Raw genomic sequence first — 26,918 nt, forward strand, 5'->3', positions numbered from 1 at the left:
ATATACTGTGTTATTTTTCCTACACATATACATAATGAAGTGGAATTTAAATTTAGACATGGGAAGAGATGAGCAACAATAGGTAATGATCAAATAGAACAATCCTAATATGGTATAATAGAATTATTTAAGCTTATGAATTATTTCTGGAATTTTCTATTTGATAATATTTTGGACTCCTACTATGAGTAAATGATACCAGGTAACCTACTGATAGGATGTGATTGCTGTACATATAGACTCACTTACAGAACAGATGCATGTCTACCTGGCCCAACTCTGCACAGATAAGCCCAGATAAGGCTTCTGCACAGCAGAATAATTCATTTGCATACATGGGGCCAGGATGAGGTCACCAGACTGTAGTCCTATTAAGATCTCATGAATATTCTAGATGTATGAATCACATTCATACTTAGTGCCTGATAGATGTCAGAGTCTCTTGGTTTTGCCTTCATGTTCTCTGTCCAACTTAGATTTAATCTACATTCCTCTATGTCTCATAAATTATTCCCATGTCTCTAAGATACGTGTATATATGTGTATATATATTGATACCACAAAGATTGATGAAATGATCAGCCATTTCTGATGAACACAATCTCTGGCCCCTCAAGATCAAGAAGGGGCTGAAAAGCCCAACCCTCAAGTCCACGGTTAGTTCCTCTGGCTACAGGCTCCATCCAGACATTATCTAGGAGCCAATCAAGAGCTTCTTCCTCAGCATGAAGCTAGATGTGGCTGAAAAGGGATAACAAATAAGATTCTCCTATTTTACCTTATCATTGGGAAATCTCAAGCGTTTTAGTTTTGTGTGCTTGAAACTGAGGATGCAGATCAAATACATGTTTATTATATTATCATAGAATCAAAATGATGTTAATAGCAGTTCCTTTCTTTTAGCCCACAGCCATATCAAGAAACGTGTGTGTGGAAGGAATCCAAGCTCTTGCAGAGTCTTCCAAGACTACATCCACCCCAGCATAGACAGAGCTTAGTGGGCGCCCCATGGCTGAGAGGCCATGGCCAGACCCTACCATGCCCTGCTGCTCCTGATGGTCACTCTGGCCCTTATATCCAGGAAAGTCCAAGCCTGGGGCTCACCGGAGGTGGTGAGAGAGTTCCAAGACATCCCTAAAAACTATGTCTATGTGCAGCAAGCACTCTGGTATGCCATGAAAGAGTACAACAAGGCCAGTGGAGACCAGTACAGCTTCAAAGTGCTAAAAATCCTGAAATCCCAGGAGCAGGTCAGTGGGATATTTACTCCTTTATTTTCAGTGGTACTAGGGTTTGAACTCAAGGCCCTGTGCTTTGCTAGGCCGATGCTCTACCACTTAGGTCATACCTCCGGTCCCTTTTTGTCTTTTTAATAGAGTCATCTATTTTTGCTAAGAGCTTGTGTTGGACTGTGATCTTCCTACCTATGTCACTTGCTAGGATTATAGGCATACACCATCATAACTGCCAGGCTTATTGATTGAGATGAGGGTCTCAGGAGGGTTTTGTTTGTTTGTTTTTGTTGTTGTTGAGTTGGTGTTAAACTTTGAGCCATTTCATCTCTGTCTCCCAAGTAGTAGTGAGGGTAAAAGGTATGAGGAGCTGTCTTATTTGCCTGGCTTTGCTCCAGCTAGTATTTATTCTTTTTTTGTACTGGTCTTGGGATTTGACCTTAGGGCCTGAGCACTGTCCCTGAGCATTTTTGCTCAAGGTTAGTGTTTTACCATTGTGGCCATAGCTTTACTTCCAGATTTTTGGTACTTAATTGGAGGTAGGAGTCTCACAGACTTTCCTGCCAGGCTGGCATTGAATATAATCCTCAGGTTTCAGTTGCTGTGATTACAAACATGAGCCACCAATGCCCATCTGGTATTTGCTCTTCTATTCCCAGTCCTCAGCCAGGGAAAAATTTGGTATAGTGATTGCAAAGTGGGCATGGCAAACATGGACAAAAGATAGCTCTAGCCAAAATATGTTAACCCTAAAGGTTTTTGAATGAAAATTAATTCTAGTTCATTTTTAATTCAGAGGTGGAGATGAATCATAAAACAACCATTAAAATAACTTAAAATTGGTTACAGTCACATAAAAAAGTAGACTTCAAAGTCCAGAAGGCAGCTTGTTGGGGCCAAGTTTGGGGCAAGTATGTTATTGACTACATAAATAATGACAGGAATGAATTTTAACACAGAGAACAAGCAAAGAGAAAAATGCCACTCAGAGCTAGAAAAGAAATGGCATGACTAGAAAATCACCTGCCACCATTACGATAAGCAATTCGAGCAAGGATTGCCAATGAATCCTACAATCTCTCACTGAGAGAGGGTTCATTGATTCACTGTAGGGCTTGATTACTGTAGTCACATGTTGCTTAATGATGGGAGCACATTCTGAGAGATGCCTCATCAGGCAAGCTCATCATCATGGGAACATCACAGAATGTACTTATCCATGTCTAGACAGGCACTCATCCTCAAACACAAGATGGATGAGATGGCTGCCAGCATCACACAGCAGATTGCTTTATATGAAGTAATCTTTCTTTAGTAAATAAAGGGAGGATAAAAAAGATCAGAAACACAGCATAGCAAATACATAACAAAACACAGTCTTTATTAGTATGATTGAATACTATGTACTGCATGTCATTGTATGTGTTATGCTTTATTATGACTGGCAGCGTGGTAGGTTTGTTTACACCAGCATTAATTCTAGTTGAATGCAAAAGGAAATTTTTGACTCTGTTGTAATCTTACGTGATACCTTTGTAAATGTGACCCATCTTTGTGGGACATACAACTGTAGTTACAAAAGGGGAAGAACATCCCAATAATCAGGACATCTTCCGAGCACTGTTCTCTTTGAACAGCCATGAAGAGCATGGAGACCAACTGGCATCATGCTCCCTATGATTCAGTGTGTGGAAAGGGCACTGCAATGCCTCTCCATTGTGAGGAGCACTCCAACAGATCCAAATTGTGAGACATTCTATATCAGAAATATCAATATATTCTGTATTAGAAAGTTCCTATGCCCTAAAACATATATCCTAAACAACAAGAGCAAAAACAACAAAACCCATGACACTCTTTTCCATGGAAGGACACTTAAGAATCCTAACAACTCAAGTGTGGTCCAGTGCCATTTCTTGAATTTAAAAGGAAAGACTATAGCTCAAGACCAGTGGCTCATGCCTGCAATCCTAGCAACTGAGGAGGCTGAGATCTGAAGATTACAATTTGAAGTCAGACCTGACAGGCAAGTCCATGAGACTTTTGTCTCCAATAAAACTACAAATAAATAAATGCCAGAAGTGGAACTTTGGTTCAAGTGGTAGAACATTAGCTTTGAGCAAAATAAATTCAGGGACAGTGCCCAGGCCCTGAGTTCAAGCCCCAGAACCAGGAATGAAACAGACAAAACAAAATGGAAAGACTATAAAAGATATTATCAGTAGAGGTGAGAAATTTGGATGTAAACTGTATAACAGAAGAGAGCCTTTCCAAGACATGTAGTTATATTGCGGTTATCTAGGAGTCTGAGATAGCACATGGAAAGAACTAAAATTAGTCCAGCTTGTCTGGACTCTGATCAAGGAAGGATGGCAGAGGTGAACAGGAAGACACTGGGCTAGAGTTGTGACTTTGACACCAACTGCAGAGTTGTCTTGCTATTTGCCTTCAGTTACATGTCTCCTGCCCTTCAGCCTTCATTTTCCATTTCCCAGGTTGACAAGCACCACGGACTAGTTTCCTACTTGGGCAGGAGAGAAGGTTCATTTGAAGCTACATCTCCATCATGATGGAGATGCCATCTTGCTGCCAACTGTAGGATTTTGGCTCTCTCTGGTTCTTTGTGTGGCTTGTTAGGTTTTTTTTTGGGGTCTGTTTGTTTTGTGTTTCTTAGGCTGAGGACATTTGTGGCCAGAATGTGTCTCACTAGGATGACATCAAATACCATTTAATGGTAATCAAAATTCATGGGCTTAAACTGCTTCAAGTGTCTCAGTGTCTCAGATACCTATGGCATCTGTTCTTAGTAAAGCTCCCACCTTTGCCAGGTGCCAGGTATTCATGCTTGTAATCCTAACTACTCAGGAGGCTGAGATCTGAGGATCAAAGCCAGTCTGGGCAGGAAAGTCAATGAGACTTATATCCAATTAACCAGCTGAAAACTAGATGTAGCGCTGTGGCTCAAGTGGTAGAGCACTGGCCTTGAGCTGAAGACAGTGTCCAGGTCCAGAGTTTAAGCCTCACAACCACCACCAACAAAAGATCCCACCTTATTTTTCTGTTGGACCCATTCCATTTTCTAGGATTTCTTTCTATCAATGCTTTCCTCCTTATACTCATAAATAGAGAATTTTCTGCTTTTACTGACAGATGTCTTAATAATACAATCAACCTGTATATATCAAAATTACGTATCATTTTATATTGCTTTTGGTTTTCTCATGGATGACGTACATTTTCTCAGTTTGCTGTAAACTCTTGGTCAGAATCAGAAAGAGTCAGAAATATGTTTGGAAGGAGGCTACAACTCAGGCATTTAAAATGCTTTGCAGTTGTACTTACACACTATTGGAAAATATGGAGACAAAAGATAAAATGAAAAATGCTCAAAACAGAAGCAAAACAAAAATATTATTGCTGTCAATTCAGATTAAACTTCATCACCTACACATAGGTTTTATATAAAGGAAATAGCCCTATCTTATTGGTTGAGCTACGCTAAAAGGGAAAATGTCTGCTTTATAGCTTAGCCAAATAAGCCCACCTGTATGCTTTTGTTTGGTCAGCAATTGTGATGAGAGACAGGGTGGCCTACAGAGCCTTAGATATTTACTATATGGACCTTGAAAAATACATTTGCAAGCCCTACCCTATTTGTTTTTTATTCTTTTTTTGTATTTGAAGGAGTTTTCTTTATTTCTCTCAACATTATGGATGTTCATTTATTTTGGAGATATACAAGGTGATTTTTGATATACGTGTACATTGTGTAACAGGTAACAGTTGCACAATCAGACTTATTAACCATCCATCCTCTCACATAGTGTTTCAGTGTATATGTGTGTGTGTGCATGTGTGTAGGAGATATTTGTCATTTACTCTCATCTCCAACCTTGAGTGAAAAAGCTAAGGGATAGCCCCTAGGCCTAAAGTTCAAACTCCAGCACCGGCACAAAACAACAACAGCAACAACAAGAAGAATAAAAATCCAAGCATTCATTTTTTAACTTGTATATTGAAGATGTATCACATGATGCTCTGATATTAATATAGTGAAATGTTTATGGTAAAGTAAATTAATATTTTTATTACCACATAGTCATCCGTGTTTGTGTGTGTATGTGTGTGTGTATATGTGTGTGTGTGTGTGTGTGTGTGTGTATGTGTCTAGAGTATCTAAAGCCCACTCTTTTAGGAAAAATCCCAAATATGATACAGCATTAATAATTCTAGTTCTCATGTTGTAGATCATTTTCTGGGGTTGCTTGCTTTTTATATCATTTGACTTGCTTCTTCCCATGCCCCTACTTACATTAAGTGAAACAAACCAGATGCAGAAAGAAAATTATATTACCATCTTATTTTCATGTAGAATATTGAAAAAAGAAGTCTGTTCTTACTGCTGCATAGTATTCCTTTTTTCTTTTTTCTTTTACCTTCCTTCCTTTCTCTTTCTTTCTCTTTCTTTCTCTTTCCCTCTCTCCCTTCCTTCCTCTCTCCCTTCCTTCCTTCCTCCCTCCCTCCCTCCCTCCCTCCTTCCTTCCTTCCTTCCTCTCTCTCTCTCTCTCGTTCTCGCTCTCTCTCTCCACTCCTGGCCTGGGCACTGTTCCTGGGTACCATTTGAGCCACTACTCCACTTCTGGCTTTTTCTGAGTAGTTTATTGGATATAAGAGTCTCATAGACTTTCCTGCCTGGGCTGGCTTTGAACCATGAACCGCAGATCTCAGCCTCCTGAGCAGCTAGGATTACAGGCATGCACTACAGGCACCTGGCTTGCATAGTATTTCTGTAGGTGAATATACTGAAAAATTTTGTCTTTTCTAATGTGGATTCTTACTTAAGTTGCTGTGAAGCTGTAAATCCTGACATTATGCATATATTTGTTCATATTTACCTGTGAAGTTGGGTAGAAATCTAGAGGTAGATTGCTAGACCCAAGGGTATACAGATTTCTGCCTATCTTCATCTCTGAATTTAAATACTTCAGAAGGTAAAGCCAAGCCCACCAGGTGAATCTCTTTATCTTGCATTTAGCGATGCCTTAAAATTGAATGGAATTTGAAATCCAATACAGGGAAGATATGTCATGGGGTGGATAACTTGGGGGAAATTTAGAATTCTGCCTTCCATATTCATTTTGGTCAATGCCCAGCAAATGTTTCTAGCACTCCTAAATATGTATTCCATGTTCATTTATTCCATATTTATATTTGATTCTTCTGGGAGCAGTTTTTATGTTTGATTTGGTCACTCTCTTTCATATATTCTCTCCCCCAGTCTCATAAATCTCATTTTCCAGTAATTATAAAAACCTATATTCCATTCTGTGCAGTGACTTTTCCCCATGAGGCCCTCCATGGACAGAAAGGATATCTGAGCTCAATGCAAGCAGCCAAGCATCTGAAGGCTATATCATATGGGACTGCTAAAACTGCCAAAGAATTGAAAGCTTTAGAATGAATCGATATGCTTTTATGGAAGCTTTGATTCAGAAGCAGGTCAATATCCCTTCTATCTATTTTGAGTGTAGAAATGATAGAAACTTTGCTATTTACTTCTCAAGTCTCCAATATGTAAACAGTTCACTTCCCAACAAACATTCTTAGGATTTTTTTTCTTACTCTATCATGAGATTGGTTATCATTACTTTAAGATCAAATACATAATGAGAAAGATATTGAGACAGAGAATCCTTTTAAATTATATAAAGACTGCTGGTGAAAAACTGTAAAACATGGAATTGTTGAAATATAGCCTTCCCCTAAGAGATTAATGGCATATTTATCTTCCAGAGGGGAAAATTGATGCTGTTTTCTTTTATGATGCTTAATTAATTACTTATTGGTAGATCACAGATAGTTTGGAGTACTACCTTGAAGTCAACATAGCCCGAACAATGTGCAAGAAAATTTCAGGTGAAACTGAAGACTGCTTATTACATCAGGATCCTCAAATGCAAAAGGTATGTGGCTAAGACAACAGGTAATGAGGGTCCCATAAAATTTTGTATAGTAGACAATAGAAAGCTGGTAAGATTGATTCTGTTTTATTTTTTAAGCGTCCTTTTTAAACAGAATTACATTTTGTGGACACCATCCTTTTGAAAAAATCATTTTGTGGATATCTTCAAGACCAGGTCTCTATGACCTTATATAAATTGATATAGAGATCTTTATTATCTTTCCTTTTTAAACTGCTGCTACACTAAGCATTTTGATACAATTCCTTCCTTCCTTCCTTCCTTCCTTCCTTCCTTCCTTCCTTTCTTTCTTTCTTTCTTTCTTTCTTTCTTTCTTTCTTTCTTTCTTTCTTTCTTTCTTTCTTTCTTTCTTTCTTTCTCTTCCTTCCTTCTGTTCTTGCTTGCTTGCACTCAGAGCCTGGGTGCTAGCTTCATGGGGTGAACTGCCTGCATTGAGCTTCTTTTGTGCTCAAGGCTATTGCTGTACCACTTGAGCCACAGCGCCACTTCCAGCTTTTTTGGAGAAGTTTATTGGAGATAAGAGTCTTATGGACTTTCCTGCCCAGACTGACTTTGAATTACAATCCTTAGATCTCAGCCTCCTGACTAGCTAGGATTATAGGTGTGAGCCACTGGTACCTGGCTCAATTTCATTTTTTATTCTTTCTTTTTTTTATTGTGAAAATACAGAGGGGTTACAATTACATGGGCAAGATAATGAGTACATTTCTTATCAAGCATTGTTAGCATTGTTGCCTCCTCCTTGTTTCCCCCTCCCATCCCCCCCCCAAAGTTGTAAAGTTTGTTTTTTGACATAACGTCTTGTACATCCCATTGCAATTTCATTTTTTAAAACTTTGTTTGGTGCTGTCATTCATGTCTACACTGATATCATGAGGGTATCCTTTATATTTTTAGTCTATTTGAATAACAGAGAGATGAGAAAAACATTGTGCTTCTTGCCCACTACAAGTGAAATCACACTTCTGTTGTAGGACTCTGGGACCAGATCATTGTGTCTTCTCTCAGAAATCCAGCTACAAGCTTTTACTTGTTTAGTCTTTGGCTAAATTTTAAGCCCTCTCTTTGAAGTACGCAGAACTCAGTACTATTCTTTATCTGTTGTTTTCTGGAAAGGACCCACTGGGACCTTGGTGTGTGTCTCAGGGTAGTAATGGGTATGGCTGGAGATGAGAATTTCCCAAGGATAACCAGTTCCTGAGCTCAGCCCTAGCTCTCCTTAAGACCATGGCAAGTGAATTGATGAGGGACTATCCTGCTGAGTGAGGGTAGCTCCTCTGCTGGGAGGTTCAGGATTGACTTATCTTTGGACTGTAATGGGCCTGGTTCATTCCAACCACTTTGCAGATTCCTGGGTCCTGGAAATAGGAACATCTTATTCTTCCCCACCCTTTCTCTTTTCCTTTCATATGAACTAATTATTTTTTAAATCTTTTTTTAGATGATTTTTTGCACTTTTATCGTTAGCTCCAAGCCATGGAAATTTGAACTGACTCTGCTGAAGATGAAATGCAAAGATATCTAATTGTCTTCTTGCACATTCTGCGCACTCACTTCCATCTTAAGTAAAAATACTTGTAAGATGTTTGAACAGCACAGTTGGCTCACTCCATTTTTGTGACTTCTTCGCTTTACTGTGTGGTGGTGTTGGGCCCCCTCCTCTTGGTGGCTGCTTCATCTCCTAGTAGAGACAATCTGCTGCTAATGAACAAAAACTATATCTACAACTTACCAAGAATAAAAGATTTTCCGCGGACAACGCTTTCTGGAAAAGTAACCTCAATTGCTTCAAGCATGCTCGGTACTATATGTTAGAAGGTCTGAGTGACTGACAGTATCCTTCCATGGATCTCTGTAGATAGTTCCCTTCCCCAGACTCCTGGAAAAACACCATCCAGTGGCTCCAAAATGATGTTTTACTTTTTAAAAATTTCTTTGGTTTTGCTGGGGAGATGAAACCCAGAGCCTTCCACGATGCTGGGCAAGTGCTCTACCATTGAGCTACATATCTAACTCAGAAATAGTGGTTTTAAACTCCAGACCCATTCAGAAATACAGACGGGCCATTTGGATATTGGGTTGCTTTTTAATTGAAGCAGAAAATGTCCAAGAGTAAGGGTGCTTGGAGAGTAGGTTGTGTGTGTGTGCACGCACATATGTGTGTGTACATAGTTGTATGTCCACAGTTGCAAATGTTAGCTAGCTACTGCTGAATAATAAATCATCTAGCCTTTTATTGTCTCAAGATACACATACATGCATGTCTACATATATATGTATATATGTGTATATGTATGTGTGTGAATATATATATATATATGTATATATATCTCTCACATGATATCTGTGCCTAAGGAATCTTGGTTTGGCTTGCCTGAATGGTTCCATTTACTCAGACATTGGCTCTGCTATTATTATCTGAAAGTTTGATTGACTCTGGAGAGTCTTGATTGACTCATTCACATAGCTGCAAGATAGCAGTGACTATTTACCAGGAAGCCTTTTTCTCTTCCAAGTGAGTCTCATCACAATGCTACACAAGGCTGGGTGAGGCAGCTGGCCTCTTCCATTTAGTGCTCCAAGAGATCAAGATAGAAGTTACAATATCCTCGTTGACCAAGCATAAGACATCACACCATAGCTCTAATTTTTGTCACTTAGACTAGCCTTGGCCTATTGTGAGAGGGGTTTTGTGAGGACCAAGAGATGAGAATATACCATGATGGATGTGTGCATTTGTGCATGCGTGTACATGCATGTGTGTGTACATATGTGCATATGGATATGCAGATGTGAAGGGAAAGAACAAGATGCTGAACAAGGACAGCAGGACCTTTATAATACTCAAATTTGGAAGCTAGAACACTCAGTGTTCAGAGAAAGACCAGTCAGGGAAATGTCAGCAACGGTGGGGTCTAACTTAGACAGAAAGAAAGAAAGAGAAAGAGAGAAAGAAAGAAAAGGAAGAAAGGAAGGAGAAAGAAGGGAGGAAGGAATGAAAAGAAAGAAATAAAAAAGAAAAAGAAAAAAGGGGAGGAAGAAGGAACAAAAAAAAGTAAGGAAAGGAAAGGCAGGAAGGAAGAAGAAAGAAAGAAAAGAAAAAAGGAAAGGAAGAAAGGAAAGAAAGAGGAAAGAAAGAAGAAAGAGAAAGAAAAAGCAAGGAAGAACAGAAGGAAGGAAAGAAGGAAAGGAAAGAAAGAGAAAGAAAAAGGATGAAGCTGGAAGGCCACCTAAGTTAACAGCTCTACCCCAGGGTTGTTCTCGCATGGGAATCATCCATCTGGACCTGAGCATTTTCGTCTGCCAAGGAGCGGGGTGGGGAGAAGTGCCAGGTGCCAGTGGTTAGGCAGTGATGAAGGCTGGAGCAGGAACACCTCAGTATTCTGACCCGTTAAGAGGCCACCCTAAGTTGTCAGCCCATGCCTTAGGAATTACCCAGAGTATCAAGCCCTGCTCACCCACCTTGCTCCCTGCTCACCCACCTTGCTCCCTGCTCACTCCCATGCTACTTCTGCCCATTCCCTATACCACTATTCTTCTACTGTTTTCTGGGGTCAGCTCAAACTAAGACATGTGTATTTAAAGTTTTGTGTCAAGCTTCTACAGGCCTCAACCAAAGAGTGGAGCTCAGGTCCAGTGTATGGGATACACTGGGGCCATCTGGTGCTTGCTTGCAGAGGACTAGGCAGTGGACACTTAGCCAATCAGCTTTGCTCTGGGGTGTGCAGGTGAAGTGGTTCTTGTCTGTAGCCTGTCTTGCCCTAGCCTTCTTCTACCCTCTGTGTGCTCAGAGTTCTGGGGATATAGTCACAGCAGGTCTTGTCATGTTCTTTTTCCCAGTTCAGGATAGGGCTTGCTATGTTCCCTGCAATAGTTGTAGACTATCCATTTCCTGCTCATCTCTGCCCCTCAAACCAAAGGACTATGGAGGTACAGCCTGTGCTGCTAGGCATAGGTTCTCCATAGCTCTTAGCAGGATGGAGCTGGCCACCCTTGCCTGGTTTTATGAGCTCTCACAGAGAAGAGCTGTCTGTGCTGAGTCCTGACAGTGTGGGTGAACATCTGAAGGGACCTGAGGTGTTCATTCATCCCAGACTGGTCATTTCCATCTTGCTTATAACCGTATGGGTTCTGGCTTGGGACCCACCGGATCTTACTGTCCACATTCCAAAACTGGATTAGAATGCACAGAACTTTGATTTAGACTCAACTCTTCCAAATTACCTGATCCTAGGGCCCCGTTAAGTCAGTAAGCACAAGGAATTGTGCTTGACTCTAGCAGTTCAGGAAGCTGAGATCTGAGGATTGCACAGGCAGTAAAGTCTATGAAATTCTTATCTCCAATTAACCACCAGAACATTGGACGTGGCTCTGGGGCTCAAAGTGGTAGAGTGCTAGCCTTGAGCAAAAGAGCTCAGGGACTGTGTCCAGGCCATAAGTTCCAGCCCCACAACTTACAACAACAACAAATTTGTTTTTAGTGACCCTGAGTTGTCAATGTTGGTATGTGACCATGAAGGTAATTGGAATGAATGCACACAGCAACACCTGAGAAACCTTGAAGGTTGGCTCTTTCTCTGTTAGAGCTCATTAGCCTCCATCCCAGAGGGGCAGGTGCAGCTAGTGTGAGGCACAGTTCTGATTTCCTGCTATTTCCCCCTCCTCTACTGAGATCTTGCTCCTAAGATGACAACATGATTGACAAAAATGTTGGCTTTATCATCATGTCATTCTTTTCCCTTAGCTGAATAGTTGTTGTTTGTTTTGTTTTGTTTTTGTCAGTTGTGGGGGCTGAACTCTGGGTCTGGGCGCTGTCCCTCAGCTCTTCAGCTCAAGGCTAGCTCCCTATCTCTTGAGCCACAGCGCCACTTCCAGCTTTTTTCTGGTTTTGTGGTGCTGAGGAATCGAACTCAGGGCCTCATGCATGCGAGGCAAGCACTCTATCATTGAGCCAACTTCCCAGCCCCAGCTGAATAGTTTCTAAAAGCAAAAGGTGAGTCTCAAAATAAGAAAAAAAAGATATGAGTCTGCAAAGTCCTCTCAAGGATAGTCTTCCCTGTTTGTGCTCAGTCCTATGTGAAGTATTCCCAAGATGGTATCTCAATCTTAACATCATGATTACATGGGGATACCCAGGGCTGGAGTCCTGCCAGCATCTACTCCCATGCAGCATGCACTCTGCAACTTCCTTCCATTTTCCACTGAAGGGCTAGGTGGTCTGTGGAAGTGTCCGATGCCATTGATGTACTTGGGGGACGCACAGAACCACGGAGTGCTGAGCCTACTAAAGCTGCTGGGTATGATGAATCCTCACTGTCCCCATCCTCCCCTCTCTCCCTCTCTTGTTTTCCATCCGATGGCTTTTTGTACCTTGTATCAGAAAGGAGCAGAGTTCTTTAAGATACCTGGCCCCACTCAACTCAGTCTTCCCCTTTCCTTGCTCTTTCCCTAACCATGATTTTGTCCGCAGAAGGTACTCTCTTTACCGAAGTAATTTCAACAAGTGTTTTCCAATGACCAGCTCCACTCATTCCATTCCAGCACTTATTCCAACACGGTTTGCAGAAGAAGGCTTCTCAAGGGTCAGACCTCAGGTTGTTTCATCTCTATTTCCTAAGTGAACAGGCCTCCTCTCTTGGTCCCAGGGGACTGGAGCCCACAAGACAGACCTCCAAGGGTCTGGATCCTGCTAGGATCCAGACTGATTGTTGTCAGACCCTAGAAAAGGGTCTCCCTGAAGTCAAACACTCATCTTGGTTCGTATGGTGTCCTCAGGGTTCAGAACTGAGTGTGCTAAAGGCTGGGTATCTGGGGTTTGTTTGTGGACAAGTCTAGTATTAAGGATGACCCTGGACCTTCAGGAAGGCCTCTTCTCCTCACCCTGCCCATGTCTTTCTGCTCCTAGAGGTGGATACTTAACCCTTTCTCCTCTTTCTTGAGTCTGCATAGCAATGGGTGAGGGAATTATGGGCATGAATGCTGAATATGGCCATAAGATGTTCCTGTAGGAAAATCCTATCTATCCCACAGGCTACAGCTGGACATATTCTGTGACCCCTCATTCTGAACCATGCGTGGAATGTTCTCCTGAAATTCATGTGTCAGAAACTCATCACTGATATGCTGGTATTAGGAGATGGGTCATGTAGACAGATTACCAGGAGCCACCTCCTCCCTTGTGCCTTTGTTGGGCAGAGTTGATTGACTTGGTTGCTCCTGAATCAGACACTTGAAAAACATAGGCAAAAGAGATGGCAGTGGAAGGTGATCTCTGAACCTGCCAGTAGATGGGGATAATGAGTCAGGAAGGGATGTGGGAAAAGTGAGTGAGGAGAAATTACTGCTGCTCAGTTACTCTGTTTATTCTAGAACTACAGGATGGAGCAGGGGAGGAGAGTCTTCTCACCTAGCATGATATCCTCAGAGTGTCTGGGCTCCATTGTGCCCTCAGCCTTCTCACCACCACACACTGGGAAAACCTCACTGGGTTCTAGAGGATTGGAGTATCTGGAGTTGAGGAATTCCAGCAGCAACAGTGCTGTGAGTAGGCTCATTTTCCTGATTCCAATTTCTTAGCCTAGGGATGTGCTGCCCTTGCTGCTCCCAGCATCCTGGCTGGTGATGTAAATGCATTCCTCCACAGAGGCTGAACAGAGGGGTAGCCATTTGTAATTAGAGATTATGAAAAAGACAGGGAGGACAAGTTTTCCCAATTGGCTGAGGTGTGTCTATTTAGAAGTTACTGGTGCCCCCTTGTGGTCAGAATGGTCACAGTCTTTGAAGTTGCTGTGTAGAGGCTAGGCTAATAATCTCCGACTCTAACAGTAAAGGGACTCACGTAAGTTTTTTGTTTTGTTTTTGTTTTTTATTTTGTTTTTGTTTTTTTTTTTGTCGGTCTTAGGGCCTGACCCCTAGGCCTGAGTGCTGTACTTTAGCTTTTCACCTCAAGGTGAGTGCTCTACCACTTGAGCCACAGCACCACTTCTGGCTTTTTCTGCTTATGTGGTGCTGAGGAATTGACCCCAGGGCCTCATACATGCAAGGCAAGCACTTTACCACTGAGCCACCTTCCCAGCCCTCACACAAGTTATAATAACACATCTACTAGACAAGACTTGTCCCTGTGAAGTATGCCTTTAGCACCTGTGTAAACCTACCTGTAAACTTCAAGGTCCCAAAGTCTTTTATATGTCCTTTTACTTTTTCTGGGCCAGTACTGGGCCTTGAACTCAGAGCCACATACTCTCACAGTTTTTGCTCAAGACTGGTGCTTATCACTTGAACCACACTTCCATTTCCAGCTTTTTGCTGGATTTGTCTATCTGGGCTGGCATTGAAAACCACTTTTCTTTTCTTTCTTTTTTTTTTTTTTGGGGGTCCAGTCATGGGGCCTGAACTCTGGGCCTGGGCGCTGTCCTTCAGCTCTTCAGTTCAAGGCTAGTGCTCTACTACTTGAGCCACAGCACCACTTCTGGCTTTTTTTCTTTTTGCTTATGTGGTGCTAAGGAATCGAACCCAGGGCCTCATGCATGCAAGGCAAGTGCTCTACCACTGAGCCACCTTCCCAGCCCTGAACACCACTTTTCATATCTCAACCTTCTGAGTGGCTAGGATTACAGGTGTGAGACACCAGCACCTGGCTCCTTCTATTTACCTGTTTGGCCTGCAAATGATCAATATACAAAATGGCCCCGAGGAGAAAAAGAATGTTTCCTACTTCTAGTAAACATCACTTCTGCCAGAAGCTGTCCTAGGTTTTCCACAAGCATGGACTCATTCTTTGCACATGGAGACAATGAGCCGAAAGACAGACAAATTTAAGATAGGCTTGACGCGCATAGGGAAAATAGAGGCTGTCTGCAGAGTGTCTGGGGTTGAAACAACCTCAGAGTTATATAACAGATGGCTATCATGGGACACTAAAACAATAGTCACAAGAAAAAATTCACTGGGACCAAGACAGCCAAATCAAACAATTGTTAACTGTCTTTTCCTTCATTATAATAAACATCCCATATAATTCACCTTGCAAAATTGTCTGCTACCACCTATGTGTTTGAAATCATGGCCCATTTGAAAATCTTTAAAAAGACAGAAAAGGGAAGTAAATAGTATTCTGGGAAAATCTTCAATAATGTTTTTCCATCATAAGTGGATTAACTCATTTATGGGATTAATGAGTGATCTTGAGAGTGGTTCTGCTTTGAGAGCCAGCTTAGATAGATGTCTGGAAAATCCAGTCCATTCCTGGAATTTCCCTCAGTCTTTCTGCATCTTAAGTCTTGGATAATCTTCTTCTCTACTAAAGCTTGCCCATGAGCTGCTATCCACACTGGCAGTGATTAAGCCACCCTTGAGAAGCCTGCACACCCTCTTAAGTGTATGCCTTTGCCCTGTAATAAAACTTCCTTTGAATTCCTTACTTTGCCTGTTTCTGGATTCTTTCTTCTAATGGCAACAAGAGCCAGAAAGCCCTGGACAGAAGCCTCAATCTGCCAGATCTCTGAGATCTCCCAGCCTTCACCACCACCAATAGGTTGAGCATCCCTAATCAAAAATCTGAAATCTGTAACATTTCAAAATCTGAAGCTGTGAGTACTGAAGTGGAAAATTCCACTTCTGAGCTCAAGTGATGATGCCTCACGTGCAAAGCACAGGTGCACAAAAAGGATTACTTAAAGTTGCTTTCAGGATGTGTGTATACAGGTATATAGGAAACAAATGAATTTCATATTTGGACTTGGATCCCCAAGATATCTCATTATATATAAGTAAATATTCCAAAATCCCCAGAAATCCCAAATCCAAAACACTTTTGGTCTCCAGTATTTCAGATAAAAGACAGTCTGTGGAGTGTTAAGGTTCTATATTTTTTAACATTTTGCACTAATTACCAAGTTGATATTTTCACTCCTATTGTAATCATGAGAGTCAGTGTTGGCATTTTTAGATCTTGTTCCTTATTTATCCCTGTTTTACTCCATTTATGAGAACATGTACTAGCCAATTAAATCATTCCCTACTGAGATGATTCTACTCTTTCCTCTTCAAATTGGGTGTAATGGGCAACCCAGTCTGGCTTTTATGTGCAAACCTATTAACATTTCCTTTCCAGCATGTGGGGTAATCTTTAATTTAGCTTTATTTGGGTCATTATGCTAATGATTTTTATTTACTAGACTGATACAAAAAACAGACTGTTTACAAATGTCTGTAATCCCAGATACCCATGAGATGGAAATAAGAGGGTCATGGTCTAAGCCTGGCTCAGGCAAAGTTAGTACATGATCATATGTGAAAACAAACTAAAGGCAAAGGGACTGTGCGAATGGCTCAAGTGGTAAAGCATGAGGCCCTGAGTTCAATCCTCAGTACTGCCATAAGTAAATAAATAAATGGCAGTGGGAACTACCTCATGCTGGAACTACATTCAATCCTTCAAAGGGTGAAGCCTCCATCTTTACCTATCACCTAATCCCACCACTTTTTTTTAACATCATCAGGTTAAAGATCAAGCTTCAACTTGAGTCTTGGTGGGACACACAATACCCAGACTGTAGCCATGAGATTTATTCTTGAAAACCTTTTTTAGGATTAAAAAAAAAAAAAAAACCCAAAAACTTTCCAAGGAGTTTACCTTCCTGGGACACTGGAATTTCTTTTTTTGAGACAAGCAAGCTAGCATTTGCCTTGTAGAATAAGGTGAGGAACTGGGGTGCTCATCAGCATGTGGGGTGGGCAGAGCCGAGAGCCAAGTAAGAGAAACATCTTGTTTGATTATAAAGAAACTGTTGCATCACTGGATCTACTTGTAGAACGAAGAATTGTCAGATGACTTCTCTGTTCAGTGAAGCAGGCAAAGCAGGGTTGAAGAGATCTTTGGAGATGAGCACGCTGGAGTTCAGGTCTCATTTGCACCTCTTGCTAATTCCATTACCCAGGGCTTAATTTTATTTTCTGTGAGCTTCATTCCCCAATCATAAAATTGAGAATTATTTGCTATTGTTGGAAATGTCTTCGGATGGGATGTTGTGTAAAAATGAAAACGTCAGCTTGAAAGGAGCTCAGGCAAGGCAAACATTACTTCCACACAAGTGTTTGCTACTGACAAGAATCCAAGTGTGCAAGAGTGCTGGACAGGAGATCTGCCCAGGTTTTTTTTTTTTTTTGTCGGTCGTGGGGCTTGAACTCTGGGCCTGGGCACTGTCCCTCAGCTCTTCAGCTCAAGGCGAGCGCTCTACCACTTGAGCTACAGCACCACTTCTGGTTTTCTGGTGGTTTATTGGAGATAGGAGTCTCAAGGTCTTTCCTGCCCAGGCTGGCTTTGAACCGCGATCTTCAGATCTCAGCCTCCTGAGTAGCTAGGATTACAGGCGTGAGCCACCAGCGCCCAGCTCCTACCCAGGTTTTAACTCTAATGAAGTACTGCTGCTCATTTTGATTGGTCAGAACTTAGGCTCACTTAGAATTTGCCCAACTGGGGGGCTGGAAAGGTGGCTCAGTGGTAGAGTGCTTGCCTTGCATGCCTGAGGCCCTGGGTTCAATTCCTCAGCACCACATAAGCAAAAAGAAAAAAGCCAAAAGTGGCGCTATGGTTCAAGTGGTAGAGTGCTAGCCTTGAGCTGAATTGCTGAGGGACAGCACCCATGCCCAGAGTTCAGGCCCCACGACCGGACCCCTCTCCCCCAAAAAAAAAAATAAAACAAGAACTTGCCCAACTGGATAGCTAGAAGAGAGTTAAGAATGTTTTTTTTTTAACAGGATATGGCTTAGTTAACAAAAACAGATGTCTTAATTAACAGGAACAGGGTGTAACCATAATGTAATCTACCAGGGACAAACCACCTAGCCAAAGTAAGAACATTTCAGAAAAAATTAATTTCACAAGGTTGATCTACAGGAAGCAACCACTTTGACAAACAAAATTTTAGTTCCTGCAGTATTTCCCTTGAGAGGCTCAGTTATGAAAATGGATGTGATGGAGTATGTAGGACATTGGAAGAATGGCCAGAAGGACTAGGCATCTCATAAATGGCACCTGGTGGGCTTATAAGGGATATGACTATTGATTATTGAGAAATTACTCCTTGTGAGCCATGTTTGTTTATGACAATCCTCTCATCTGGCAGGCACAAGTAAGCTAACCAATGCTTCACATACTGGACTTTCAGAACAGGAAAGTTCTGCGGAGGGTATGTGTGTGTGTGTGTGTGTGAGTGTGTGTGTGTGTGTATGTGTGTGTGTGTATGTGTAGGGGGATACGTGTAGAGGATCAAGGGTTTCTATGGCTTCAGCACCACATACCAGGTCCCCTGGGATGCTGTAGATACAGGCACAGAAATGGAATTGTATATTGTCATTTGACTTTGAGTTTAGCTTTGTGCTAAGATTCAGATTGAAACCAGAGTTCAAGACGACACATTCTGGATAACTAAATATGATGGTTGTCTTCAAAAGATTCTCTTAGACAGCTTTCTGTTGCAGCTCAAATACTTGAGATAAATGACCTGAAAGGAGAAAACTGGTTTACTGTGGTTCTCAAGGGTACAGTCAATGGTCACTTGGCACTATTACTCACCTCTGGTGAGGCGGAATGTCACCGTGAGGAGTGCATGGTGGAGCAAAGTTCACAGTGGCTAGGAAGCAAAAAGAGTGAGAAAGAGCAGGGTCCCATTATTCCCTTCAAGGGCAGGTCCCCAATGACTTAACTTACTTCTATTAGGCCCTACCTCTTAAAGGTTCTACCACCTCTTAATAGCACCACAGGTTGGTGACCAAAACTTTAACATGTGACCTTTGGAGGATATTTATAATTCAAACTGTAATGGTTCTAACAATCAAATACTTTTTGAGCTTCAAAGAAAAAAAAATTTGTGCTGGTCTTGGGCTTGAACTCAAGGCCTAAGCTTTTGTGCTCAAAGTTAGCACTTTACCACTTGAGCAAGAACTCCCCTTATAGCCTTTATGGAGGGGGGTAGTTTGTTGGAGATAAGAGTTTCATGGATTTTTCTACCAGGGCCGGCTTTGAACTTCGATCCTCCTATCTCAGCTTCCCGAGTAGCTAGGATGGCAAGCATGAGCCACTGATGCCTGGCTTCTGGGCTTCAAATTTGGTGTTTGGGTGGCTAGTCACTCAGTGGACAGCACAGTACTTTAGCTAGCATGCACAAGGCTCTGGTTCTATCCTCAGCACAAGAAGAGGATGAGGTGGAGGAAGGGGAGGAAGAAATGGAGAAGAATGAGGAGAGAGAAGAGAGGAGAGACGCGGAAAGAAGAGAGAAGAGGAGAGAAGTAGGAGTAACTCTGAGACATTTAGATTCAAGTCATTATGTTACTGTCCTCATAGCTGTGAAACACTGGCACATCTCAGCCTTCCGAAGCTTCTTTCTCCTCTCCTGTGAAATACTTGTGTGCCAAGTTTAACTGCTGTATGACCTTTCATGGTACCCTGCAACCATGGGCTAATAGAATTCCCACCATCCCTTGTACCCACTCCAATGTCAGAACAATCCCTGCAACTCTTCTTTCTTTACAGGGAGCAAGCTTTATTTCAGAGTAAAATAAGACATAGGCAGTAAGAGAAAGCCTCAAAACATTCCTTTCCAACTACTCCGTTTCATTCCACAATGAAGCTCTGTTGTCCTGAGCCCTTTCTGTTTTAGGGCCCTTGGGATTTTCCTGCCTTGGACCACTTGGGACACTGTGCAGTGTTCTCAATCCTTTTCATTTGGGCAGTTTTGGGCAACACTTACTGCTCCTCTTTCCCAAACATTTTCTTTAGACTTGGCCAATTTGACAAATGTGGTCTTTTTGCCTTCCTTAATGGTTGTCCAGTCTTGGACAACAGCTGCTTTCTTCTAGAAATGATTCCATTCAGAGTTCTTTTGGGATCTCTTGAAGCAGTTTCCACTGACTCAGCCAAATTTCCACTTCCTCTGAGTGTTATTTAGAAAGCCACCTCAAATGTCCAACATCAGCACTAATTTCGGAAATGTCAGACAGTATAACCATGGTGGGGTTCACACATCCTTTTTGGGAACAATACACTATTTTTTCCATTTTTTACTTTCCCAGGCATATTAGTTGTCCTTCACTAGTTAAGGTTTTACCTAAGTTTCACCACAGTTGATGTGAATTCAGTCAAAAAGAATTAGATTTGGAATATATCTCTCCAATGCTGTGTACAGGCTCCAGTTAAGAGAAATATTAAAATGGCAAATACCGGAGGTGGGTTTGTGCCTAGACTAGTCAATTACCATGTTTATTATTCATGTGTGGTATATATGATCTAAAATTAGCAAACATATTTGGAGTGAGGTAGACCTATGGTATAGCTGAGTTATGGGAAAAGATACCAAAAATGCAACATGGCTATGTGCCCATTGGGATTGGGACACAGGATTGACCTAGGACTTTGCTGCTTCTCATTTTAAGCAATTCTGAACCTTGTAGAGACATTATTTTGGCAAAAAAAATAAAATAGTGGTTCTCAGCCTTTTGCATCCTCTTGAATTCAGAGAGAAACTGACTCAAGAGGACAATGTGAGCGGAGGAACAGTGTAGGAGAACAGATAGGAGAATGGATAGGATGAAAGAGACCACCTTCTACCTTAGAGGATGTCCCACCTTGGGCTTCCAGAGGAGGGACAGGTGGAAGGAAAGGAAGTTGGAAAGTTTTCAAGGAGAAACCCCAATGAGTCTCATGGGAGTCATCTGTGGCACTTGACTTCAGATATTCTGAGTGAATGATCTAAGCTAATTGTGCTTCAAGAGTTTAGGGCTGGAGACTTCACAGTCAACGGTAAGCTTGTGGACTTTGCCTCCAGGGCCCTGCTGCTCTCACCTTCTCTCCGAGCTTTCTTCTGTTTCAGATACTTTCCTTCAGAGTTTGCATGTTGTCTGGTCTGGTAGGCCTTGGAAGATCACATTGGCAGAAGTAAATTCACCACAATGTTTACTCACCATGATACTTTAAAACAAAACAGGAAACACTGAATTAAAAAAAAAACCCCACTGCAACACAAGGACTCCCTGGTGAAAACTCAGTGTCTTGAATTCAGCCTGAGTCAGTAGATTCTGGCCTGTTTGATTAGAGTCTTGGTCTCAATCTCTGTTTGGATCCTGGTGGAAGTTACCAAAGAACTATTTTGTCCAAACCTAACACACCAGGGAGACCTTTGAATCCCAGGACACTCACACAAACCCTTCAACTCAAGGTCACAATAATCCCTCTCAGTGACTACTCAGTGATTTAATTTTTTTCTTCCCATAACATCCATCAAAATCATTTGGGTACTAGGTGCCAGTGGCTCATGCCTGTAATTCTAGCTACTCAGGAGACTGAGATCTGAGGATCGCAGTTCAAAACCAACCCAGACAGGAAAGTTAGTGAGACTCTACACTAAACTGGTGCTATGGCTCAAGTGGTAGCATACTAGCCTTGAGCAAAAGATACTCAGGGACAGCACCTAGGCTTGTATTCAAGCCCCAGTACTGGCAAAAAAAATCATTTGGAATCAGGGTACAGTAAATCCATTTATATAACCATGTTTGTTGCTGCACCCTTCACCATAGCCAAAGGGTAGAAATAGCCTAGACACCCCTCAATGGACAAATAGATCAAGCAAATGTGACACACATACACACATGCACACACACACACACACACACACACACACACACACAGACAGAGAGAGAGAGAGAGAGAGAGAGAGAGAGACAGAATTCTACTCTTCCATTAGGAAGAATAATATTATATCATCTGCAAAGAAATGGATGGACCTGGAAAAAGAAACATGTTAAGTGAAGTAAGGCAGGCTCAGCTTGACAAAGGATTCATGTTTTCTCTCATATGTGGAAGCCATTATTGACTTAAACACATACAGATTGTATACAAGTATACACAAATGTATTAACCAAGTATGGGGAGACTTTAAACCATGTAATTCCTTAGCAAAACTAATTCATAGTCCAACAAAATGAATACCAGGGAATTGGTACTTGAAAGGTGTTGGGAGAGAGGTCAAATAAAGAGGAGAAGGGGAAAATATAGTCAATGTATATTCTATGAAATTAATAAAATTGGAAGGGAGGGATTTGGTTGGAAAGGATGGGGAAAATGATGAAAGGAGTGATATTAATCAAGACACACTGTGCTTATAAGCTGGTCTGCCAAAATGGTAACTCCTTTGTACAACTACTTAAAAATAAAAAAATATAATTTTAGCTGGGTGCTGGTGGTCCATGCCTATAATCCTAGCTATTCAGGAGGCTGAGACCTGAAGACTGTGGTTCAAAGCCAATCTCTATTTAATCACAGAAGAAACCAGAAATGGTTTCTAGCTCAAGTGGTAGGGTGCTAGCCTTGAGCAAAAGGAGCTTAAGGACAGCACCAGGCCCAGAGTTCAAAGCCCAGGAACAGCAAAAAAATGAAAAGATAAAAACTAAATATATATATATATATACAATTTTAAAAAATTATTTGAGGAGGTTAAAAACATACATGGGCTCGAAAGCCTTATCGGATAGCCTCACAACCTCTGGCAGTGGGACCTGGGAACTTGGATTTTTAACAAATACACAAAAATGCTCCACACTTTTACTTCTCAGGCTGTTTTTGTTACTTCCTTTCTGGTCATTACAGGCACTGAAGTCTCACATTAGGCTAGAAATAACCAAGTTTGGAATACACGCAGTCTTCTAATGGAAACTAGCAGATTTTAGAGTTGGATTTCTTACCTTGAAAGAAGCTCACTTACTGCTCATTCTCATTGAGTGAAAATCCTACAAGGTCCTAGAGCAGGGAAGAACCATGTTGGACTCTTCTAGGTACAGTTCTGTCAGTTTTCAAAATCAGCTCAAAATTAGGAGAGACAGGGAACAGGCAAGATACGATCTGAATAGCTGGATGTGTAGGGGACTGAAGATGTGAGTTATCCTCACAAGACCATTTAGAATTTGTTCATCTTGCTACAAGGCCTGTGCTGGGATATATTCACTGAATAAATAAAACTATCACAGGCCAGAAGGGCTTTAAAAATATCTGAGACCACCAGCTCAGTGCTCTCCACAGGCCAGCTTACAGATGGTACCCTTAATGCTGCATTGGAATCGGACGCCTTCTTAAAGCTGGGTGTCCAGGAATACTTTGATTATAACTCTTGGGAAGACAATACCAAGAGTTTGGAATGTGCTCCACAGCCAGTGTGAGGATGGTGGGTCTTAATTGTCAGATGGTTGGATTGAGAAATGCTTCAGAAATTTGTAAAACACACTTTTGTGAGCGTATGAGAGGGCATTTCAACAGTGGATTAGACTATAAGGGCTCTAGACTAATAAGTGGGTTGAGACTTTAGTGCTTTTGCCATAGGATGGTGTATATATTAGGAGATGATGTAACATAGGGAGTATGGCCTTCATGGAGGAAGTAGGTCACTGCAGCTATGTGGTTGGAGCTGTATGTTGCCTTGGTCTCTTCCAATACTTACGTCTCTGCTTCCTGTCTTTCATAATATGAACAGCTCTGCTCTGCTGTGTGCTGTCTATGATGCTGACTGACAACTCTGAAACCATGAACCTAAATAAACCCTTCCTCCCTTTTAGTTGCCCTCAAATATTGGAACCACAGCTATATAAAAGTAACTAACACAGTCAAGATCCCCCCTAAGCCAAACAAACTAAAATTGAGTAAAGAAAAAGCTGAAGAGTCCACCTTGACTAAAGAATCTATTCGTTAATTTTTTTCAGCCTAGCCACTACAATTATCTGGCATTATTGACCCATGTACAACAAGAGCAGTAGCAGCTGTGCAAATGCTTTGACTTCTCAGTTGGCAGGCAGAAATTCTATCACCTAGCATCCTAGAAAACGATTCATTTGAAGCCGAGAGTGGTAGCTTTACAAAGGAGACCCTCAGTACAATGTTGAACACAGTTGCACTAAGGGTATCACTAAAATTACCCACCAGGTTGGCCAAAGACTCTCTTAGGACCTTGGATTTGACGTGACAGATTGATTCAGCATCTGTCAAGTTATCTGCTAAAGTTAGCTACTTATGTGAAATTCTAAATGCATCATTATATTGTTAAGTAAAAGAAGTAAGCATAAACAAGGTAAATTAAGAATAGAATCTTGTTTTGATGGAATCTTGCTCAGTTGGAGAAAGCTGCCCACAACATGACATCAGCAACCTCTTATCCTGGTTTGGAGCTGGGATGTCTATAATTATGACAATGGGAAATTTCGTGATCTCATTTTAGGGCCCACACATCAGACTGTCACTTGAAATTTACACTAAGTTGTCCATTTTCAGGGTCTAGACCTTCACAAATGAAGGAGTGTTTGTTCTTATTGGAGATTTGCAATCTGATGTTAGAGTTTTTTTTTTAACAGGATGAAACAAATTCACCAACAACCAATAAGTCCACAATGTAAGAAGAGGTATAACATAGTATTGTATTGAAACTTAATTTTTCTCTTGCTAACTCCCCTGCCCCGCCCCTGCCATTTTTACCAAAGATTATCACAGTCAGGTCAGTTTGTCTGCAAAGTAGCTATAGTCTCCTGATTATTTACTCTAGGATAGCCATAATACTCAACCACATAGACTCCTTAAACTTTCCTGTTCTCTTGTTTAATCTGTCAAGACTAGAATGCCACAGTAAGGAAGCCAGTCAGGTATTTTGTTGTCATTCTGAATCATTACATTAAAACAAGCCAACATTTCCAATTACATCCTATTATATGAAAAAAAGATCAGTTTTTTTGAGTGGAACTTAAAAAATTGTCATAAAAATAAGGATACCTGGGAACAACTAAATGTTCCAATTTTTGGTTTACAGAAGTCTATTTTACTAAAATGGTATATACTATCGATAGTTTAACAGGGAAAAAAATTCCCTTAAATTCAGACAACAAACTATAAAAAGAATCAGCAACATTTTAATAAAAAAAAAACAAAAACAAAACAAAACCCATAAAATTGTGTTTTTCTGCATTAATTCATTCCATTTCATGTAATTAAACCTTGTTCTGCTTGATCTTGACTAGTGAGTTTACAAAATTATTAGTTTCTTATGAGAAGGTTGGAAGTTTTTGCTCAGACTGTAGTTATTGGAATCCTAAACTTGTGAGAGTTTTACAAAACTTTAGGATTATAGTTGCATACAAAAATCTTCCAGAAAGGCACCAGAAAAAAAGCAATGTAACTGTGGGGAGAAAGACTTTTAAGTCATGATTAATGATCCAATGAATACAGATTCTTTGTTGAGTACAGTAAATGTTAAAATAATAGTTAGGATTAGACCTGATAATATTTTGTAAGATGTACCAGATTTCTGGAAATCCCATACAAGTTAACAAAAAAATTTATAAAACATAACTCAAAGAAGACTAAGCATCACTGGTTCTCAAATAATATATTAAATCAAAATAAACCTAATATGCTGGGTATTAGTGCTTATGCCTATAATCCTACTCAGGAGGCTAAGATGGAGGTCTGAAACCAGCCTGAGCAGAAAAGTTCATAAGACTCCATCTCCAAAATGAACAGAACAAAAAGCAAGGCTGGGAGTGTGGCTCAAGTAGTAGATTACCAGCTGAGAGAGACTAAGGCCCTGAGTTCAAATTCAAGTGCTGCTGCTGCTAATAACGATGATGATGATGATGATGATGATGATGATGATGATGATGATGATATTTTAGAATTTCCTAGGAACCTCTGGAAATTCTGTGGCCAGTTCTATTTAGTTCCCTGGGCAGTGAAGTACATCTATGCCTCCATCAGAAAGAATGATATTGCCCCAATAGTTAGGAAATGGAAAGACTTGGAATAAAGTATAAATGAAGTAAGCCAGGCCCAAAGAAACGTAGGTCCCATGATTTCCCTTATTTGCAATAACTAGTGTATGTCTGAGTCAAGCAGAAAAGGTCAAAAGCTATGTACATATGACCAGATAAGGTGATGTTAAGTGAAATGAACCCCAAGATAGGGACACAAGTGTTTTTTTCTTTCTTGCTATTGTTTCTAATGTATTTACAATGTACCATGTGATTTTTTGTTCCTTTGTATGTTCCTCCTCCATGGTATAACCCCTGTTTTCACTGTATTTGATGTCAGTGCCCTGCATTAAAAAGATTATTGTAAAAATGTTGTACAGAGGGGTTACAGTTACATGAGTAGGGTAATGAGTACATTTCGTAGCTAGCATTGTTACCTCCTCCTTTGTTTTCCCCCTACCATCACTTCCTTCCCCACCTCCTCAACTCCTCCTGCCCGACCCCGACATTGTAAAGTTCGTTTTCAGCATAGTGTCCTGTACATCTTGTCATCACAGTGGGTCAGCCTGCATCCCCATTTAAGTGTTCTCTAATATCCCTTCCCCTCCCCAAAGTACAAATATATATACACAAGGTACAGAGCACTGGCACCAAATCCAGTGAAAACAGGGTTATACCATGGGGGAAGAACATACAATAGAAACAAGAATCACATAGTGTATTGTAAGTACATTAAAAACACTAGCAAACAAGAAAAAAAAACCTCTTGTGTCCCTCTCTTGGGGTACATTTTGCTTAACATTATCTCATGTGGTCTTATGTACATAGCTTCCTAGACCTGTACTAGTCACTGCAAACAAGGGAAACCATGGGACCTATGTTTCTTTGGGCCTGGCTTACTTCACTTAATATGATTTTTTCCCAAGTC

At 41.0% G+C, this 26,918-nt stretch overlaps 1 protein-coding gene across 1 annotated transcript; it reads left to right on the forward strand.

The window, feature by feature from the left end:
* Positions 1–1,022: 1,022 nt before the first annotated feature.
* On the forward strand, positions 1,023–8,738 carry LOC122096123 (cystatin-13-like). Its single transcript, XM_042666537.1, has 3 exons — positions 1,023–1,250; positions 7,082–7,195; positions 8,655–8,738. The coding sequence occupies exons 1-3, from the start codon at positions 1,023–1,025 to the stop codon at positions 8,736–8,738; spliced, it is 426 nt and encodes a 141-aa protein (XP_042522471.1).
* Positions 8,739–26,918: the final 18,180 nt, after the last annotated feature.

The sequence above is a fragment of the Dipodomys spectabilis genome, unplaced genomic scaffold (assembly GCF_019054845.1).
Source record: "Dipodomys spectabilis isolate Male_0828 unplaced genomic scaffold, ASM1905484v1 ptg000365l, whole genome shotgun sequence".
NCBI classification, from domain to species: domain Eukaryota; kingdom Metazoa; phylum Chordata; class Mammalia; order Rodentia; family Heteromyidae; genus Dipodomys; species Dipodomys spectabilis.

Bases quoted from the DNA above. Each gene is read 5' to 3' on its own strand.
- LOC122096123 (XM_042666537.1), top strand. From the start codon at position 1,023: ATGGCCAGACCCTACCATGCCCTGCTGCTCCTGATGGTCACTCTGGCC. The intron at 1,251-7,081 runs GTCAGTGGGATA...ACTTATTGGTAG, and splicing joins TCCTGAAATCCCAGGAGCAG to ATCACAGATAGTTTGGAGTA. The intron at 7,196-8,654 runs GTATGTGGCTAA...ATCTTTTTTTAG, and splicing joins AGGATCCTCAAATGCAAAAG to ATGATTTTTTGCACTTTTAT.